We start from the raw sequence: 20928 nt of genomic DNA on the forward strand, positions 1-20928 counted from the left end.
GCGAAATTGTGCGGAGTCTAACCACGTGGAACATAAATAAGTTTTACCGCCATCTCTGACAGTTCAGTTCACATTCGAATTTTTGACGTTCGGTCGAGTCCACGAGACGATTGAGTTCATTTGGTGACCCTGTAATTTATTCCTTATCTTTCCAAGAGTTCCTCTCTTGCTTTAAAACTTTTCTTGATGTTGGACAAGATGAATGATAGCACAGTTCCCGTGCAGATGAACGGCGAATCCCTGGAAAACGGCACAGATCACAACATGAAGACAAATTTGATCATCAACTACCTACCGCCTTCGATGAGCGAGGGCGAACTCAAAAACTTATTCGGTGAATTCGGAACCGTGTCGAGTTGTAAACTCGTACGGGACAGAGTATCTGGCAACAGCCTTGGTTACGCGTTCGTTAACTATGAGGAACCTGATCAGGCGGCTAAAGCGGTCAGGGAATTAAATCGGCTGCGAGTTCAGACCAAGAATATCAAAGTGAGTTATGCTCGACCCTCATCAGAGGACATAAAAAATGCCAATCTGTACATTAGTGGACTACCAAAGGCAATGAATGAGGAACAGCTAGAGGCACTCTTTCATAAATATGGCGAGATTATAACATCAAAAGTTCTCAAAGATGAAAACTCCGTGAGTCGTGGTGCTGGATTCGTCCGTTTTGACAAGCGCTCTCAAGCGCAAGCTGCGATCGACGCATTGAATGGCGCGCAGATTCCGGGTGTAAGTCCCTCGGAATCTTCTAAACTGACCGTGAAGTTTGCCAATCCTCCGAGCAACAAGCCTCAGATTCCGTTTGCCTTTCAGTCACCAATCGGTCTTACTCCGCCGCAAATTCGTGGAAATGCAAGATCACCGTTCAGCGCTAGCGGGGTAGGGCCTCTGTACCACCAAGGCGCGAATTTTCGCTACTCGCCGCTCACGTTTCTTCAAAGCCCAAACAACAACACCTTTACTCCGAACGCTCTTGTCCCCGGCAGTTACTGTGTTTTCGTTTATGGCTTGCCGTCAGACAAGGACGACGGAGGAACTACTAAAGTTGACCCAGAGAAGCTATTGTACAAACTATTTGCCAAATACGGTGCAATTTCTGACGTGCGCGTGAAGAAAGGCCAGAATTTTGGCTTCGTTAACATGCAAAACTATGATGATGCACAACAAGCGATTGCCGGTCTGAACGGACACCGAATCGCTGGACACGAGGATAAACCTCCTCTTCAAGTATCGTTTAAGACCCCGAACGTCAAGAAGCAATAAAAATGAGAGCACTTTGACAAACTTGAATCATTCGCCGAACATTCACACAGCCAGAGTGCCAACAAAGATGGCGAGTCAAACTAGTCTCGCCCTTCCTTCCGCCCCACGTCAAGCTTGCTATCAAAGCTTTGATTTTTTCCTTTTTCATATTTTGCCCCTAGTTTTTCGTTTGATCTTTTAATCATAGCCTAGGTTAAGGAAAGCGATATTTGCCGTTTGGCAAGGAGCTTTCTTCCGTTAAAAATAGTTGGAAAATTTAGATTTTACTTTGACTTTGTGTGTTAATTAGAAAGGTAAATAGAGTACGTCTGTATGAGGTATACTGGAATTCTTAGAGATCAACCAAATTTTTGACCAATTCTTGATAATATTTTAGGCAGGATCTTAATTTAAGTGCACTGTTTGTTTGGTAATTCGAGCTATTTTCTCGTTAGAAACTTCTTAGTTTTTGTGAGACCATGTTCGTAGGTGTTTTGACAGTTCGGTATAATAGCACCGGTCGTCGATCTCTTTGGTTGAATCCTTATTTACTTTGCTGTATTTTTGATTTGTCGTTGCGATCGCTCTTTCCGTTTTGGATCGAGCATTTCTGCGATCACTTCTGTTTTGTTTTCATTAAATTTTTCTTCTATTTTTTCGTGTTGATGATTTTGTTTTATTTTTGTTGTGTTGTCTCCAATATTTCTTCTCTGTTTGATCTCAACGATTTATTCATTTTGCCCTCTGAGTGCCATTATTCGAGTTAGCCGAGAAGAACTGATAACTTTACTAATTTCATTTGTTCAAAATTTTGTTGATTGGGAAAAATGCAGAAGATAACATAGAATTATTCGTGTGAGAAAAGGTCGTTGCTTTCGCTTATGTGTCGAAAATATTATTGTTAGATTCCTTGAGGACTCGTATTTATTTAACTTTTTTCTCTTGCTATTTTCCCTCTTTTCGTCTGTCTATCATGCACAAGAAAACTATAAATGTTTAGAACTTGCTAAAGTAAATCCACTCAAACATTTTTCTAGTTTACTCAAGTGTTACTGTAGCAAGCCATTGGAGTTCAATTTACTCTCAGTTTTATATTTATTTTGCTCAGTTTTCTAATTGATGCTATAGAATTTGTAGAAGGATGTGAAGGGAGTTAGGGTTTTCATTTGAGTGGGCTAGCAAACATTGGTCAAAGGAAGAAATCGTCGAAAGCCTGGTTGGAAAGGATCCAAGCAAAGGAATATGAACGAGGTAATCATCTCTTTAAAAATTGATGAACACTCTGCCACAAGGTTTATCACTAAGATCATCAAAGATTAAGAATGCTATGCATGATTACTTCATTTTTTCTTGTTGAGATTTCACGTTTTCTAAATGTGAAATTTTCCTGCAAGACTAATTGTTGTCGTTTTCTCTTGGTGGGTCAGATCTTGAGCAGGAAATCTTTTACTCCCAAACAGCTGCTTCCACAAAGTGGTTCATTTCACCAAATTGTATACAGGTGTTATGAACTGACTCAAAAAAAAGAAAAAAAATTAAAAATGAAATTAATCATGAATCAGTTTTGACAAGCTGGCAGTGGGCTGGGTGGGGAAAATATGTAATGTGATTGGCTGGAGAGAGTTCATTTCATTAAAATTAATCTGCTATTGTATGTGAAATGCCTGCTAACAAAATTGATTTGGGGGAAAGAAAATAAATATTTAAGTCAATGTTTCTGTAAATTTTCCACCCTGTAAGTAAAGCATATTTTTACTGAAAAAATCATTATGAAACATTTCATTTACCATTTGTACAGATTTCTTGTTGCACAAAAAGAAATCCATTAGTGGCTACCTATGGAGTTTTTTTTATCAGAAAAAAATACTCCATTTAACTGGTTTTCTTTCTAATAACCACCACATAGTCATGTCTATTTTGCTTGTAACCACCTGAGTTGATAGAAAGCAGAAATATTTGTGAGTGGTAGCTTGTAAATCAACAACAGATATAGAATGTGTACATTTTTATTTTTGCAGTATTGCAGAAAGGTCATAAATTTTTTTTATGAAATGATAATGAAAGGGATCACTGGCAATTTTTATAGAAGTTCAGATCCATCAGATCCAATAAGAAAATTCCACTTAATTGGGGAGACATTTCTACATGAAATTAAATTTACATGATTGGTGACTTTTTTTTTTCCTTTGATCAGTATATATTAAGTATATCTTAAGACTTTGCTTCCAGAGAAAGGTTGTGGTGAGGTGATGTTGATCTTCATTTTATGCATAAGTGTTTTCCCCAAAGCTTTGCAGTTCACATTTCATATCTATGTTACAAATAGATTTCTGTATTTTGAGCATGATAATTATATGCATAATACAAATTGCCAAAGTTGAATTAATGCTCAAGTTTAAATTTAAAAATTTTACTGAATGAAATGCAAGTTGAAACCCAATAGCCAGGTCACCATGGCTATTAAATAATATATTTCTAAAACCTCTTTGCAATTCCTTCATCCAAAGCAATTCACAGCTATCTATAAAGATTCTTTTTTCTTTTTGTTACTGTTAGATTAGTAGCTTCTGAGACTCTTTGGTGAAGGCAGTTGTTGGAATGCAGGATTTTGGATTGTAAACAATTTATTGGCAGCTCAGGTATAGGGATTCACTGTTTGGTCTAGACTTCTTCCAATCAATAAAATGGTTCCAGGAGAAGGAAATGGACATTGGGAACACAGCTGGTGTTTCATTAATTAGTGGGCTCATATCCCCTGATTTGCAGAGTCAATAAGTGCACCACATTTACACAAAGCAATATATGTAGTTTTCTGAAAATAGCAAATGCATGTTTGATGCAATATGTGATAGTCAGGATTATTGTCATGTTCCTCAGCAGGTTGTCTGATAAAAATATAAATGAAGAAAGAAATAATAATTTTCATTTATATTCAAATCCTGTTTTAGTTAAGTTTTTCATCACATGTATTTCTTTAGTCAGTGGAGGATGTTTGGTCTCTGAAAAAAAGTACAAGCATTTTGAATTTAATTGATTCAGATCAAAGGAAAAGTATGTCTTTTAGGGAAATTTGAAGGTAATCAAATAATTCTGTACACCATCTTAAAGTGGACATGTTTGGGAACACAGACAGCAGTCTGTTATCCTTAGATAAGATAAATTAACTGAATATTCATGGTTGTACGTTATGAGAAAAAAATTGTCTTCTCTTTTGTTATGTTGTTGAACTTAAGCAGCACATAGGTTTGGTTTAGCAACAGCAACAATTTTGCTATGAAACCCTTTAAAATTATCCAAAACCTTGTTACAATGTTTGTATTTTAATCAAAGGAGATTCAGCAGGTTATTGTAATGTATTTCTGCAGAAAATTTCCCCTCCCAGTAATCCATCTTACAATTTTTGTTTTGAGCACAAGAATGAACTCTTGCTGAGCAACATTTTATATATAACCTAAACCTACTAACAAATTACTGAGGCATTTTCTATGGCAGAAAATTTCTGGGTCTTTCATAATGGAATATTTTCAAGGTTAGTTTTCATTTTACCAAAGCAAACTAAAGTTTTATTTTCATGCTCTTACTATTTTCTTAGGGGAGTCTACCATAATTGTAAAAAACAAACATCTGCTTTAAAGGTGAATGTAAATTTCCTTTGCATTGTAATCATACACTCAGAGATATTTTCAAGAGCAAATAAAAATATATATAGAGAGAGTCTACGATTTACAGGAAAAATTGCTTTCTCTATTTCCCTGCTTTCAGTAGAAGTGGAGCAATTTCCTGGAGTATGTTTTGAGTATGAAAACTGTATAAGCAGAAAAAATCAAAAGAGAAATCAACTGTCTGTAGGTACAGGTTACTCTGTATTTCTTCAAGCTAATTGACCTTCTGTGAAATTATTGTTATGAAAATTTCAATGTAAAAATGTAATTGCTTGTGGAATAATAATGATGGCACCTTATATGTGAAGCTTTTCACGAGTCCTTTGAATTTATCCTTGGGATTAGTGCATTAAAGAGACCGCAGTAAATTAATTCCTAAGATGTTCTTGCTTTGAATATTCAGTGTGAAAATCGGTCTGCTATAACTTACTTTCCTGTTTCAAAATTTTTAAATTAAATATTCATATGGTTTAAAGTTTCCTTTCTTTACATTGCAAAGTTTTAAATTACAGGAATAAAATATTTAGAAGGAAGATTTTGATGATAGCTTTCACTAACAGCAATTGCTAAACCCCCTCATTTTGTTGTGGTAAATATCAGCTTTTATGATTATAAAAATAACAGAAAAATATCCTAAATTTGGGATAAATTGGGAACATCATCTTTTGTAAGTTCTGTGGTAGATTCAATAGGGAAGTTTAAAAGTCAGAAACAAAATATTGTGATACCATTCTGAGCAGCTGAATTGAGATTTCCATATTGTGAACAGTTTCCTCAGTTTAAAATGAGCAAAACATAAAAATATGAATTTTTTTATATTATTTATATAGAACAAAGAAAGGGTTGTTGAATCTTACATGTTGAAATGTTTCATATTTACCATTGTTCAACTGCTACCCGGTGTATTTAAAGAAATGGTTTCTAGGCATACCTTCTCTGTATTAGAGATATTTTACAAGCTTAACTACAGATTAAGATAAGAAAGCATTTGCATAAAGTTTTGACATTTATTTGTGTGCTCAACATAATATACATTGATTGCTAGTGAGGATTTATGGATTTTATCAACTGATAGCTTACAATCTGAAAAGAATAAGTACTATACATTTCTGATTTTTGTGATTGTGAGTTTCATTTTCTGAACTGTCTGTGTAAACTGGACAAGAATTGAAGCAGAGTGTTTGATGGTGAATTGTTATTTTTTTTTCTGTGATCGTTGATATTAAACGAAATGACAGCTGCTTTAAATAAAGCTGTCAGAGATCAATTATGTTAGACGTGAAACGAACTAAGTATATTCTGCTTAGGATAATATCACAAATTTAGAGACCACCAGCTCTACTTTCACCTGACATTAAAAATTTCAGGATTTTCATGAAAAAGGCTCAAAAATTTCAGAAGTAATTTCAAAATGAAAGCTTTCTCATTATTTAGTTGATGTTTTCTCAATGCAATACCAAAAGCAAAGTACAAAGGAAGTGGATATGAAACAGCCAGACATAACACTCCAGTAATGATGAAGTGAAAATGTTAAAGGACTTGGATCTTGTTCTGCTGAACTATGAATATTGAAAAAGCAACACCTTAGAAGAAGAAACCATTTTGGAAGTTCCTTCCACATGTCATTGCAGTTGTACCCAGAGGAAGTAACATTATCATAAAGATAATACCTTTGGATAATCTTTACCCTGGGATATTAGTAAACAAGGAGAAATCCTCTGAGAGCCTTTACTAGAAATCCACTTAGCCTGTGTCACAGCATAATTAAATAATCACCCAATTCCATGGCTTAGGAAGTTCTGTGCTTTTTTTTATAATCACCTGGGGTCATGTATAAACTTGTTTGAGATATTTCCAGTTTCATCTGTAAGGGGGTACTCACACCCTGCAGCAGAAACAGGAAAAGATACATATCCTAACAAAAACAACCCCTATGCTGAAATTGGCTTCTTTTTTTTGTGCATCAATTCTAAGGAAAATGGAAGGATATAATGCAAACAACATTTAGCTAAAAGCATGTGGGAGGAATGTAATTTCCCAGGGAACCATTAGGCTTGACACAGAATGCCACTGAATGGATAAAAAATCCCAATAAATGCATTTACCTTATGTATATTTTATCCCACAGCTATGAAATATTATTGCTTTGAAATAAAACTATCAATCAATACGCTAAGTGCTTGTCTTGAAATCTGCATATTTGTCTTATGTAATTATCTTGGAATAAACCTCAAGGTAAATTCCAATTAACAATAGGAAAATATTCCTTTATGGAGAAGAGAAATTTTTTTCATTTTCTCTTAAATCTAGAGGTTAAATTGAAAAGATTGTAGATATAATGTTTTCCATTTTTAGCATGATAGTCATTATGCTTGTGGTTTTAAAGTATTTTCACATGGAAAAGTTTCCACCATGAGAGAATCTGTTTTTTTTTGTCCTGCCTGGGTCTAATCAGCTCCTTTATTCTCATTAACTGTTGACCTGATTTTTTGGGAAAAACATCAGAGAGAATGTAGAAATCTCTTTTGTAAGAAGATGTTCAGCTTTAAGCTCCTTGTAGGATTTTGTGTCCAGATTTTTGTTGAATTTAAGTTAATCTCTCTGAGAATTTCATCTTCTCAAGCTTAAAAGAAGGTGAAACATTCACAAGTGACAAAAATACAGCATGTCCATTGCTCAGAAATATTATTAGATTTGCATGTTACAAAGAGAAATTACTCCAAGATTTAGGAGTTTCAAATCTGAAAGCTTTGAAAAAGCTTAAACGTCTAGGAAGCTGAGGCAATAATAATGAATAACAGTTGCCATAATTGCATGACATTGTTTGATAAAAGCAAAAATATCAATAACTCCTTTGACTGATTGCACAGTTCATTTGTCTGACACATTGCATAACAATAGTAATCATGGAAACAAGTTTTCAATAACTGATAGTTCTTTTTGAAAGGAGAACAGAAGATCACAATTTTGTATTTACATTGCTTGAAGCAAACACTTAAGTCTTAAAAAGAAAGTCAAACATGCTTGCATGACTCTAGGCTGTAAAAACTTTAGAGTTGATATTAATGTTTGTTCTGTCAGTTGACACCAGGAAAAGTAAAAAAAATTCATTACCTATTTCCTCTTGCCCCAGAATTTGATCAGTGAATAGCTAATTGTCTTTTCTTAACAAGTATTGATTTTCCATTCATTTTCAGGTAAAAAAGAGAAATGACACAGTACATTAGAGGTTATCAACACATGCATTGAAGTTCTGAAAAACCAAATCAGACATAAAAATTAGTTAAGCCTTAAAAAAAATTTTGATCAAGTTTTCATACCCGAGTTCTGTAATTGCAAGGGGAAAAAACCCTTCTGGTAAAGGTAATGGTGGAAATGAAATTATACAATTTATAGTCACTTTTTTTCCCAGGTGTTTAATTAATTAAAAAATAAAAATCTAAAGCTTCTTTTAAGGTTTGAAATTCATAAGTGTCCCTTTTACTGTTATTTAGTATGAATTCAATTTCTCACTACAGTAAAATTTCAAGAAATAATGGCTGCAAGAACCTTTGTTTTCTCATCCTTTGAGCCAAAAGAAAAGGAGACTATTTGTTCTATATACTTATCGTTTGTGGGTGAATTTTTTGTAAATCATAATCAGTTTACCAGTACCAGTATGTTCTGGAAGGGTAAAAGGTTTATGAAGAGGTTTAGTCAAAATTCTGTCTGATATTATTGTTGATTAAGATTCATAGGATTTCTTTCTGTCTATACATAAGGATGTGATTGCACTCAAAGCACTGAAAAACACATCTGTATTGTACACTGGGCCTGTACTGAGGGACATACAGGGTAATTTCTAAGTGAAACCATTATTAAAAGTTCCAGTGAGACATTTTGCAATAAATTCTACATACAAGATGATTGTCTACATTATTAACTCAAAATTCCCCTCACTCCATCAACAACTGTTTAAACTCTACTGCCAATTTAAGACTAGGCACTTGACAAACGGAATCAACATTGGTAAGAAGAGAGGGAGGGGGCAAATTTCCAATGTCATCATACCAAAACGAAATACTGCCCATCACACTTGTATACCAGGATCCTGCCCAACCCAGTGAGGTTGAGTAAAATCCAATCTCACCATGGTTTCATGTAGAGTATTACCAAGGATTGGAATGCTGGGGTGGGGGAATCTAAATTGTAACTACAGATCCCTCGTGTCATGTGAGCTTTTTTGTAATTTCTCAGGCCCATACCATACTTGGTGGATTTTGTAATGATCTCTGTCAAAGGAGATTACTACTAAGGGTTCCATACACCCAAAATGAAATACGAACCCCAATATTTTAATAGCTTTGTCCAAACAGGTAGAAAGTGTCTGTCCACATTACAGATGTGTTTGCACCAAGGACTCTTGAACTAAAAACAATATTTCAAAAAACTTGCAAGGAAATGGCATTGGGTTGAAAGGAAGGATGGGTGTCAAATCTTTGGATCATAGATTAATTCCCACAAGCCCCATAACTATCATAATATTAATCAGATGAATGTTAAGATCTTGTGGGAATGAGTCAGGCTTAGGAAAGCTCCTTGACTGGTTGTGGGCGTCTTGGAGGGTCAACAGTTACAAATGACTGAAACTGAGACATCCATTGGTGAGATTGCAATGAAGGAGCATATGCCATTTGGATGCGATTATTCCATGCCAGATTTTGCATACTCATTACAACATTGAAAATCTAAGACAATCATAGGAATGAGTTCAATCATTTTCTTATGGTGATGACTGAAGCTATCATATGCACTCTGGTCAAAATGATTTTCAGTGTTCCCAAACTGACAGAGGAGACAAAACACCCCTTATAATTATGATTCTCTATCTCATATTCTCACCTTCTCATATGAGGTCTAATCATTGGAGAAACATTCCACAACAACTGTGCCTTGACTCTTGGTACATTTCTAGTACCTGTTTATTCAGTATTCAGGTTCAAATCTTGCAGACCTTGATTTAAAATTCCTACTTGCCATCAAATGCCAAAGATAGATGTTTCTGCCCCACAATTTAGATACAGGAATGCAATGATTCATAAGAAAATTTAGACTAAACAAAAATCAGTACTGTGGTACTTCTCCCAAGCATCACGACCATTTTTAGTACCAGTAAGCTGTATTCTACTTGGTAATAACTTTCAATACAAAAGTTATCCTGTACAATATGAATTAATTATTGTTCCTTTGCTACAAAGAAAAAAATTCAACTTCAATCTCTTTACCTTCTTTATGAAATATGCTGTGATGAGAATTTTTTCAAAAATTAAAAAAAAAATCATTCTATAAAAGTTACCATAAAAACATTTTCAGATTTGATTTTAAATCATGTGCCATTGTCCATTGACAAACACACACCTGTTATAGGATATCTTCCCCTGTTTTCTAGAACACCTCTTGGTGCACAAATCCATGGGTCATCTGTTTTATTTTGCCAAGTATTCAACTTGCCATGTAATTCCATGATGACATCCTGATAGGCAGGTTTACCATACAGGTTTGTCAGCTCCTCTGGGTCATTTTTGAGATCATATAGTTCCCACTGAGGTCGATAATAATACTGATCAAGCGTGCGAAACCATCTAGTTGGCTTACCCTCCTCTGTGCGATTCAGAAGATCTTGATAAGTTGGTGAGACAAAAAAGTCTTGATCAATAGGAAATGGCATCTTATAGTTGAGGTTATGTATCAGTTTGAAGGTTGTGTTTCGAATAACTCTCATTGGATAATACATTGTCACTTCATGTAAGTTGTGGCTGGCAAAGATTGTATCCCAACCAGATTGTGGTTCCTCTTTTAATACAGGTAACACTGACTTCCCTGTTAACTGTACTGGATTGGGTCCCAGAAGCTTGTATGTGGGGTAATCAAGTCCAAACCAATCCAGGACTGTAGGAACTATATCAAGTAGACTAACCATAGCATCACTCTCCTGGCCCCAGCGTTCAGGGGTGTAAGGTGATGATACAAGGTAGGGCTCTGCCATGCCTGGATCAAACAGGTTTGTTCGACCAGTTGGGAATGGTATGCCATTGTCAGAGCTGTATATGACTAAGGTGTTGTCTTCAAAGCCTGCCTGCCGAAGTTCCTCCAAGATAAGCCCTATGCCCTGATCAAGGCGACTGATTGTTGTGTACTGGTTAGCAATGTCCTGTCTTGCTGCTGGTGTGTCTTGTACAAAATATGGCACAATCACATCCTCAGGGGAGTAGTGTATTGGCTTCCAGTCAGGAATAAGCCCCATGCCTGTTTCACCATTTCCAAACTTCTCACAAAAGCTTCCTGTTCACATTATGAAAATAATCATCCAATTAATAGATATTAGCAAATAAGTATCTACAATGAACACAAAAACACAACATAAGGGTTTTTTCTATGAGATATAGACTGAGATAGAGTAGTCATAGGTAGGGTATGCTGGTATGATTTTGAGCATAATAGTGAGGCAAAAGAATCAAGCATTTATGCCTGTTATCCATGCTTATAAACCCTCTATTGTGGTCTATTCATATATTTCATTTATTTTTATGTTATCAGCAATTATTATAGAGCATGATAGTGATGTTATTTAAGTATCATAGTGACATTTTCTGAGAATGAAGAATTAGCATAAAAGTGTTAGAAAAAAAAAAAGGACATAATATGGACAACCCTAAGCATAGGGTGAGCTCCAAATTAACCTTTTGACCCCTAAGAGTGACCTACATCTAATTTCTCCTTAGAATATCAGCCCCGAATCAGATATTAAGGTCACAAGAATAAAGAAAATTATCACCAACTAAAGAAACTTACATTAACTATATGACCTCATTTTCTGTAAACTTTCCTTTTTTCAAGCAAATCAAGAGGCAGTTGTCCAAATGAGTTCAAATTTCATTTTCATACTGAAGTAATAAACAACTGTCGTGTATTTTCTTTTCTGAGAGGTCAGTGTGCACACTCCACAACTGAAGAGTTAAAAGGTTACATTGAGCCATTAGTTATAATAACTTAGTAGCTATTCATTTAAGCTCACCATATTCAGGATTGGTGTGTCCACATCGATGGGGGTCATGAAAGCCAATGTATAAAAAGAATGGGCGCGAGTCATTCAGAGATCCTTGGAAAAACTTCTGTGTCAGTTCTTTAATGTAGGTGATGTTGCGGCCAACTTGAAGTATAGAGTGATGGTCTTCTGTGTATGCAAATTCAAATGGATACACCTATAGAGAGAGGAAAGAAATAAAGAAACCAATATTTATCAAAAAGAAAAGGCACTATATTTTGCTGTAAGTTTGATTCAACACATATGCAATGTTCACAAAAATGCCTCGAAAGAAAACTGGAGCACTAGCCTTGCCAAAGATTTTAGCAATAGAGGAGTTTCCAAGGTTACGAAACTTATATTATTACATTATTGCAAATTAAGTCAAGAGGAGTTCCAAGAATTCAAAACAGTTATGCAAACCCAAACACAGTTACATAACTTTCAAGAATTCTTCTGACCTCCTTCATGTTTAATTGAGGCTACATAAACTCTAGATATGTTTTCTACTACTTCTACATAATAATTTAGATATATGAAAGATGAAGTTATTCAGTAAATGATACAAGCTCATTGTGAGAAAAAAGAACTCAGAGAGCTCCCAACTTAAATCAAACCTACAATGTACTGATTGGTATTTCTTTTTCTTCCAGTATACATGTGTGAAATTTACTGAATAGCATCATCTTTCACTTTAATCATCAAGAGTAAAATTTACCATCTTCACTTATTTCAGATATCTTTGAAAAGTGCTTGAATCTAACACATCACAACAATGTATAAATACTCTCACCTAAACACAGACCTATCAATCAAAGGGAGGCTTTCTAGTACGGTATGAGTTATTTATTTAGGATGTCTTTTTACCTCCTCAAGCAGGAAAATATACTATATGCCATCTTAAATCCTAGGTTTTCCCTTTTTTTTACCAGTAACTTACTGTTTCAGGTCCAACATGCTTCTTTCCAATAATTCCAGTTCTCACATTTGCCTTTTGCAGGAGCAATGGTAAACTTCTGACTGCATCAAACGAATTAAAGTGATGAACATCATGGTGAAGACCATACATACCATTCTGATGCTGAGGAAGACCTTCAACCAAAACATCATCAAAAGTTGTTTGATAGTTCAAATATAAAGCTCACTGAGGTGCCAATGAAATTATGAAGCATCTGTTATCAAAGTTGTTGTAAAGTATATTTTTGTGCATGTAAGTGAGTGAAATCCCATTGTACAAGTAAATTACTCATTACAAATTTTCGTGATTATTCTTAAGCTGTTTACACATAAAGTCCAACACACAGCTCCATCCATTTTCATAAATTCAAGGTAAGCAGGCAGTAGATAACCCTTTCACTCCCTCAATATTTCCTGGGTTCCCTCGAGTCAGTTATAACAAAACATTTGCCACAAATGATTACTTACTTTTAAGTATTAAATGTTAAAATATCAGTGTGTGGTTAATCCATTATAAAGGTCATATTGTTAATCTGTAGCCTTAATGACAGCATCTTTCACATTTTGATTATGGTTTTAAGCTATACTTCAGTGTTACCTTGCATTGTTTTTAAATTTATGTTTTTTGATGCAGTTAGTGTTCCCCCCCCACCCTTCTTTTTGACCCTTGTCCATCTCCTGCTATCGCCACATTATGCTTGAAGGCCATGGCATTTGATTCATTTTCAACAAATGTGAAGCTTATTAGGTTAAATAATATGCAAATTATGTGGAGTGGAAGTATAAATATGTATGTATTATAGATAATTTTCCCATATATATATATATATATATATATATATATATATGTATATATATTATTACGTGAAATTTTGTAATCTAAAAACAAACAAAACTCATCAGACTTGATCATTAGAAAATTTTTAAAATTTACCTGTTAGAATAGCTGACCTGCTTGGAGAGCAGCTACTGACTGAAGTGAAAGCTTTTCTAAAAATTACACTGCGCTTCCCCAAAGCGTTTAAATTTGGAGTTTTGCAGACCGTGTTGTCGTACACCTGCGTTTCGAAGCCTGCATCGTCTCCAATAATTACCAGGACATTCTTTCGTTCATTTGAATTCGCTATCCTGGGAATCCAGGCTAATAACACTAGACAAATAGCTGCGTGAGGTGGGCGTAATAATATTCCAATGTCTGCCATTTTGCAGTGTTGTTTGTCACGAGATGTTGGTTCCAGATTCCTTGCAACTAGTTCGCAAGTAACGCCTTGTGGTTCTGCGTTGCGTGGCGCCCAAAGCGTTCCATGCGGAACGTATTTCTGACGTGAGAGTGAAACCAGTATGGGAAAGATAAAGGTAAAGAATGATGTCTTTTTTTAAGATTTATATTACATTCTGGTTTATGAGCATTGATCAATTCGAAATTTAAAAATCCATCGTACAAAGAGTTCCCGTTAGTTAGCCGTTGTAACATGAACATTTTACACTTTTCAAGATTGTCTTGTTAATAATCAGCCCACACGAACAACTTCTTCTTTCCATAAATTTGTAAAATTAAAAAAAATTATTAAAGGTTGGATGTAGATCAGATGAATTAAGCTCAAAAGTTTTCATTATGCTCAATTAATTTCCAAAGAAATATTAGCTTTTAAGAGCCCCTCAACCTCAATTTCCCCTCCCCCACCCCCCTCAATCCTACCTCCAACAGGTAAAACTTGCTAATGATAAAAGGCTTACCAAAGTTAATTAAGAACACAACATTTTATGGGAATAAATTCCTGAAGTGCATGTAAGAAAAGCAGGCTCACTCTTTACAATTACTCAGGCTACAGAATTCATCTTCTGTTGAACTGTCTGTAACATTAGGGAATTTTTGAATAGTGGTATTATGCACAATGCTCTGACTATAGTATTCTGCCCTAAATTATGCCTGTATAATTTATCTGACCCTGTTTGGATGTCTAATGGAGGTGTAATAGAGTATGAAGTCTGACAAATCTAATCTGACCAGTTTAGAAAGGAAATAGATATTTCTTTATTTGTAAAACTTTTTTATTTTTTGATCATATAGATTGGAATCATCGGTGGCACTGGCCTGAGTGATCCTGATATTTTAAAAGAAGGAAAAGAAAAACAAGTTTCAACACCATTTGGAGAGGTAAGTCTGTGATGTGTAATGTGTTCCAGTATGATGAAGGCTTAGAGTGGGGTATTTTTAATGATCAAGTAGGTGGCAAATATTGTTGGAAAATAAAGCTTACTCAATCACACAAAAATCAAGAAGTAAAATTCCACTATAGTGAATGGGGGTCTTTGCATTATGGCTCTCTTGATAAATAATTGTAGAAATGCATCATGTTGTATGATGTAGGTATTTTGAGAAAGTATCTTCCTTACATGGTGCAAAATTGAGAAAGGAATGTGTAATTTATGTCTGGGATAAAAAGCACTGGTAGAACAGAGTTATGAATTACCTAATGTGGCAAATTCAGATGTAGCCTTCTTCCATTTTCAATTTTCTTATAATGAAGACATATTCTTTTGGATCAGCCAAGTCCTCTGGAGAAAATTCAACTTAATAATTTGAGTGAGATTTTTACCTCTTGTTTTGCTCTGCACATAATGCCAGCTTGAAGATGTGTGCTATTCTGCTAGTCTCCAGTTCTTCGTAGTTGTCATTTTCCTGACTATACTTGTAGGGTCATATTGTCTCAACAGCTTATTACAGACAGTAAAACCCATCTAAACCAGCCTGATATATCCTTCAATTGTAATTTTTTCTGTCCAGCCCCAAGTTTTGTTTGGTTTATGTTCTTCATAACATCTGCACTTTATTAATCGGCTTTACACTCTAACATCATTATGCGTAATCTCCTTATTGTTCTCTCATATACATTTCCTAAGGTGCTGACAAAGACCTTAATATGTGATTCAGGGGTGATATTGTAAGGAGAAATTAGTTGCTAATCACTCTTAGGGGTCAAAGGGTTTAGTTGGAAAAATCAGAGGACATCACAGCAACTGTAATGTTGTATTTGTTATATTCATCTTGGTTTTATTTTACTTGGACATGATTTAGTTATGTTCAGTGGAGTCTTGTTAATAAGAGCACTTCATGATATGACATTTTATCTATGATGTAATCTCATCAGTGTGAAATCCTGAAAATATCTAGAAACCAGCCTATTATTTTGTCCAAAGTTTCATGGTCCAGTTATAGTGGTTTTAGCAAATAACAGTGTTCTATGTAACAGATCCTGTGGTCTTGATTATTGATATATTATGTTAAAATATTTTAAGCCCTCAGATGCCTTAGTTGTTGGTAAAATATCTGGAGTGGAGTGTGTTTTGTTAGCAAGGTAAGTACATTATTTATTAAAATGAATTGCTATAGCTATGACATTATCACCATTATCCACAGGGACATTCCCATCATTATCATTACTAGTTATTTTAAATACTTAGAATCTGACCACTATGTTATTATGACACACACACAAAAAACACAATTTCATCTTACTTTAATCATAAGGTGCATATTAGGACTTTTGAAAATCATTTATTTTTTGTTACTTTTGTGTTTCATAATTTAGTACACATTAGCAATGTGCAAGTATCCTGTTAGGTTCAATTTTGTCTTGTTCTTCATCTTTCTTTCCAATTCAAAGCCTGACTTCTGTTTTTAAGCTTTAACTTTCTGTAATGGTGTGGGCCTATTGTAATAATCAACCTGTTAAGACTGGTTCCTTATTGATTTGTTTGGCTTGTCTCTCAACTTTGTGTGGCAGGCATGGTAAGAAACACACTGTCATGCCAACAAATATCAACTATCGGGCAAACATTTGGGCTCTGAAGGAGGAGGGCTGCACTCATGTTGTTGTCACTACAGCATGTGGATCTTTAAGAGAGGAATATAAACCTGGAGATCTGGTGTTTCCAGATCAGTTCATTGATCGGACCACTAAAAGAGTTTCTACATTTTATGATGGTAAAGAAGGAAGCCCATCTGGAATCTGTCACATGCCCATGCATGAACCTTATTGTCGTCATGTTAGAGAGGTTTGTGTTATGTTTATCTTTTTTGAGTGATGGAGCTGAATGATGTCTGCCCATGTCACAAATATAACTATGAAACATGTTGCTCTCAAACTGCATTTTTATATTGCATGGATTCAAAACATTCTCATCAAGGATTCTATCTTCTTCACTGTCTTCAAGAGTAAATTTAAAGAGATTAAGAGTCATATTCTTTCCATAACTTTGGGTTCTCAATTGGTGTCAAAGAGAATTTTAGTAAGGATGATTTTCAATATTTTGTAAAGTTTGTGGCCACTTTTTCAGAAAAGAACTGATCCAAATTTTGAATTCCAGAAATAACCAGAATATTTTTAAAAGTAATACTCTAGTACATAATTTCATTCATATGTATTTATCTCAGAGATTTGGTGCAGGTTTTTATTTTAATTAGATGGTGGGTCCATATCAGTTTTTTTTTCTTGTTATTTCATGGACATATTTTTTTATTTCTTCTGTTGATATACTAATATAATAAGTGATTATCTCTGCCTCTGCAATGCAGTCAAAACAAGTTCTTTTTTGTTTGTTATTTTGTTGGGTTTTTTTTGACATGTCTTGTGACCACTCATAAGTAGAACACCTTGCAGTCATACTCATATTTGATTAGTAAATGCTGAAGAGAGAGTTTAATTATTAAAAGTAAATTAGACTTTGAACAGTTTGTATCCTGTTTTATCTTTCCTTTTCCAGTTCAATTAATGTACCTCTAACATGCTTTTCAGATTCTTGGTGAAGTTGCCAAAGAATTGAATGTAAGTCATCACAGCTCAGGAACCAATGTTGTTGTTGAAGGTCCTCGCTTCTCATCTAAAGCTGAAAGCAAAATGTTTCAAATGTGGGGAGGAGACATCATTAATATGACAGCTGTTCCAGAAGTAGTCCTGGCTAATGAAGCTGGTCTTTGCTATGCTGCTATTGCTATGGTTACTGACTATGACTGTTGGAGAGATGATCATGAACCAGTAAGTATTCTGTCTATGTGTAACTAATGCAGGTAATTCTTCTCTGAATTCGATACTAACTCAGAGTGGCTAATGTGCAATCTAGGAGTGTGTGAATAATACATTCTTGGACTGAATAATGCACCCTGGACTCTGGATTAAGACCACCTGGGTCCTTGAATTGGGTTCTTGGACAAGAGGCTTTTCTCTTACAGCCTCACTTCTCCTCCAAAAACTGTCAGGAAAGCTTGTTAAATTGTTTGAGGTTTTTATTGTGGAAAGGGGACAAGTGGCAATCAAACTTACTTCAATTAAGGGGCAATCCTTGAAATATATGCTTTTCAAAATTCATCACTCTGTTTTACTTATTGATATCAATAAGGTGATAACAAAGTAATAATTGGAGGAGTTATTACCCTGTAGTTGGGTTAGTTACCCTGTAATTATTCAATTCCTACCCTGTAGTTGCTCCTTGCTTTGAAATGGATAAGCTTTAACTGTTAAAAATTTAAATTTGGCACAGAGAAAGCATTAAAAGTCAGGCTGACAGCTGCAATTTTTCTCTTAGCTAACCTTTGGCTTGTCTTCACTGACAAAGATTGTATACAGGAAACCTTGGTGCAAATCCTGGGGGCTAAACCAAATTCTCAGAGTAATTTTTAGGTCACTTGCCCTCATTTCACCAGTGAGTGATACTATTGAAAGTTAGTCGGGACATGAGACATTTTTGAGCCCACATAGTCACACGAGTTTCATTGTGGCTCAGTGTTGACAGCGTTAGCCCTTTAACCCCCAGAAGTGGTTAAAATGCAACTGTTCCTTGCAATTCCAATATTTTTTCTTGCAAACAGGTTGTGAGAAGAGATAAGATTATCAGCTAGAGGATGCTGTGTTGATGAAACACTAAAAGTTGTGTCTAATTTCCTAGGAACTGTATGGCAGTCAGTAGGGAGAAATACTAGTTGGATCTTGGAACCTAATAGGGTCAAAGGGTGTTGGGCATTGCCATACACATGCTGATGCACTCAACCATATTTCTTTGAAGTCAAATATTATTGAATGTATTAACATTTTCTTGATCATGAATGATGTTTTAGGTAAGTGTGGAATCAGTAATGGCGATCTTTAAATCCAATGTGGAAAATGTCAAAAAGCTTCTGTTAGCAGTAATTCCTCGCATTGCTGCAAAAGAATGGGATGACATCATTGAACAACGACAGGTACTTTAAATCTTACATTCTGCAATTAATATTTTCAATGAGAATGGACTTAAGCTTATTCTTAAAAGGTTTGAGAGGGAAAAGCTTTACCCCACAAGCTCTTGTTTTTCTTATGCCTGGTTCTCTTTTGTTTAGTGCAGGAGAAACACAAAGGCTTAAGGGTAAACCTTAGGTGGCAAGTGATTTGTAGAAAAAACAATTCATACATTTCCAGTACACTCAATTTTACACTGAGACTCCAAATTTAGCTTTCAAAAATTTAAAATTCTAGCTCATACATTTGTTTTTGTGTTTGATTTTGTCTTGAAGGCTGCAACCACAAGCAACACTATGCAACATGGAACCTGATCTTCCCAAAAGGATGTAGCAAAAACAATGTTGGATCTTGAGGATTTTTCAAGTTGACATTGGGAAATAAGGGAAAAAGAAACTCTTTTACATGGGCTTCTTTAAGAAAATATGAAGTAGAAGTGTATGGAATGTTTTGAAAGTATGGCATGTATATTTATGTCTAAGTTTACAACTGGAATAATAAATATGTCGTTTTACTGGTGTTGTCATTCAACCATTGTAAAGTCAGATCTAGAAAGGCTGAAGGACTCATCAGCCACAAGGTTGTTGCATAAAATAACTGATAATGTCAAAGAAAATGTGCAAGATTCCTAACACTAAATGAGATTCTAGTCCTTATTGCTTTCATTTGTGATGAAGAGTCAATCATTTATAGGTAATAATTTATTCCTTTGTTGTTCTTTTTAGGCACACCTAATAACTGGTACATAATAATTTAATTAATATCCACTTTAAATGGTTAAATGTCTTCACTGCCAAATTGAGATAATAAACCAAAAAAGGCTTGAAAACCAACTGGTGCTATTCTGTGAAGCTTTTAACAGGAAAAGGGAGCTTTTCATCATTTATCAGATGAGTTGGGGGGGGGAGTGAGAGGGTGAGTGTGAGAAAATAAGGGATTGAAACTATTGTGAACTTGGAGGAGGGGTCTTTAAGTAGCTGAAGGGCTAGTTAGGGAAGACCTAAGGAAAAAAAAGAAATGACAACTAAACAAACTAACAAAACAAACAACATATTAAACAATAAAAACATAATCCAAGTATGCTGTAATCAAAATACAATGATGTCTGCCCTTATAATGCTATCTGCTTTTGTAATATTTCACACTAAAGAGAAACAACAATGGAGTGGGTAATCATTGATAACCATGAGTAGCTATAATGTGCAAACAAAGCCCCAAATTGATCATGATTGCCATTAAGAAAAAAATAAAGAAAATGGGACCTTAAGTTGTCAAAGGTGAAACATCAGTATAACTAAAATAAACCTACTTTACAACAGAAAATACCAATAAAAAAGAAAAAAAAGTAAATTCACGTGTTACATGCCTGCTCTATCGGGTGGTTGGGACAGAGAGTCAGGTACCTCTTTAGCTACACAGGTTGTGTGATGATAGTCTAGAGAACTGTTTCTTTCATCTTTTGCAAATTATGCATACATTTACATGAAAATGAGAGGAAATGTGAAAGAAGCAAAGCAAAAGAGGTCTATTGGCCAACAGATAACCAACAGGCCACTGAATCTTCTGGGATATTTGGTGGTAGGTCGTTGGTGTTTTGCCTCCCAAAAATGACGGACAACCCTTTGAACGTAGTCGCCATCGGAAAGGAGAAGAAAATTATAATCAAGAGCCATATCCCAACTCATATAGGGGAAGTTTTTCTGCAAAAAAATGTGTTCAGTACTTGCAG

General features: G+C 35.0%; 3 protein-coding genes across 3 annotated transcripts; 2 read left to right on the top strand and 1 right to left on the bottom strand.

The window, feature by feature from the left end:
• Positions 1 to 59: 59 nt before the first annotated feature.
• LOC131786419 (ELAV-like protein 3) lies at positions 60 to 3887 on the top strand. The gene is made up of 2 exons (XM_059103477.2): positions 60 to 2496; positions 3802 to 3887. The coding sequence occupies exon 1, from the start codon at positions 187 to 189 to the stop codon at positions 1264 to 1266; it is 1080 nt and encodes a 359-aa protein (XP_058959460.1). The 5' UTR covers positions 60 to 186; the 3' UTR covers positions 1267 to 2496; positions 3802 to 3887.
• Positions 3888 to 9835: 5948 nt separating this feature from the next.
• Positions 9836 to 14143, bottom strand: LOC131786418 (N-sulphoglucosamine sulphohydrolase). Its single transcript, XM_059103475.2, has 4 exons — positions 13862 to 14143; positions 12911 to 13062; positions 11962 to 12148; positions 9836 to 11228 (listed from the first exon to the last, which is right to left on the bottom strand). The coding sequence occupies exons 1-4, from the start codon at positions 14127 to 14129 to the stop codon at positions 10273 to 10275; spliced, it is 1563 nt and encodes a 520-aa protein (XP_058959458.2). The 5' UTR covers positions 14130 to 14143; the 3' UTR covers positions 9836 to 10272.
• On the top strand, positions 14137 to 19713 carry LOC131786421 (S-methyl-5'-thioadenosine phosphorylase-like). The gene is made up of 7 exons (XM_059103479.2): positions 14137 to 14283; positions 14999 to 15085; positions 16228 to 16286; positions 16716 to 16986; positions 17727 to 17966; positions 19043 to 19165; positions 19475 to 19713. Exons 1-7 carry the CDS (start codon positions 14269 to 14271, stop codon positions 19511 to 19513), a joined length of 834 nt encoding a protein of 277 aa, XP_058959462.2. The 5' UTR covers positions 14137 to 14268; the 3' UTR covers positions 19514 to 19713.
• The last annotated feature ends 1215 nt before the right edge of the window (positions 19714 to 20928 follow it).

This window comes from Pocillopora verrucosa, chromosome 12, assembly GCF_036669915.1.
Source record: "Pocillopora verrucosa isolate sample1 chromosome 12, ASM3666991v2, whole genome shotgun sequence".
NCBI classification, from domain to species: Eukaryota; Metazoa; Cnidaria; class Anthozoa; order Scleractinia; family Pocilloporidae; genus Pocillopora; species Pocillopora verrucosa.

Excerpts from the sequence above, each read along its gene's own strand:
- LOC131786418 (XM_059103475.2), bottom strand. The coding sequence starts at position 14,129 with ATGGCAGACATTGGAATATTATTACGCCCACCTCACGCAGCTATTTGT. Across the intron at positions 13,063-13,861 it reads CAGGTCAGCTATTCTAACAG|GTCTTCCTCAGCATCAGAAT; the intron begins GTAAATTTTAAA and ends TTTTGGTTGAAG. Across the intron at positions 12,149-12,910 it reads AGCATGTTGGACCTGAAACA|GTGTATCCATTTGAATTTGC; the intron begins GTAAGTTACTGG and ends CTCTCTCTATAG.
- LOC131786419 (XM_059103477.2), top strand. The coding sequence starts at position 187 with ATGTTGGACAAGATGAATGATAGCACAGTTCCCGTGCAGATGAACGGC.
- LOC131786421 (XM_059103479.2), top strand. Across the intron at positions 15,086-16,227 it reads TTTCAACACCATTTGGAGAG|CCCTCAGATGCCTTAGTTGT; the intron begins GTAAGTCTGTGA and ends AAATATTTTAAG. Across the intron at positions 19,166-19,474 it reads ACATCATTGAACAACGACAG|GCTGCAACCACAAGCAACAC; the intron begins GTACTTTAAATC and ends TTTGTCTTGAAG.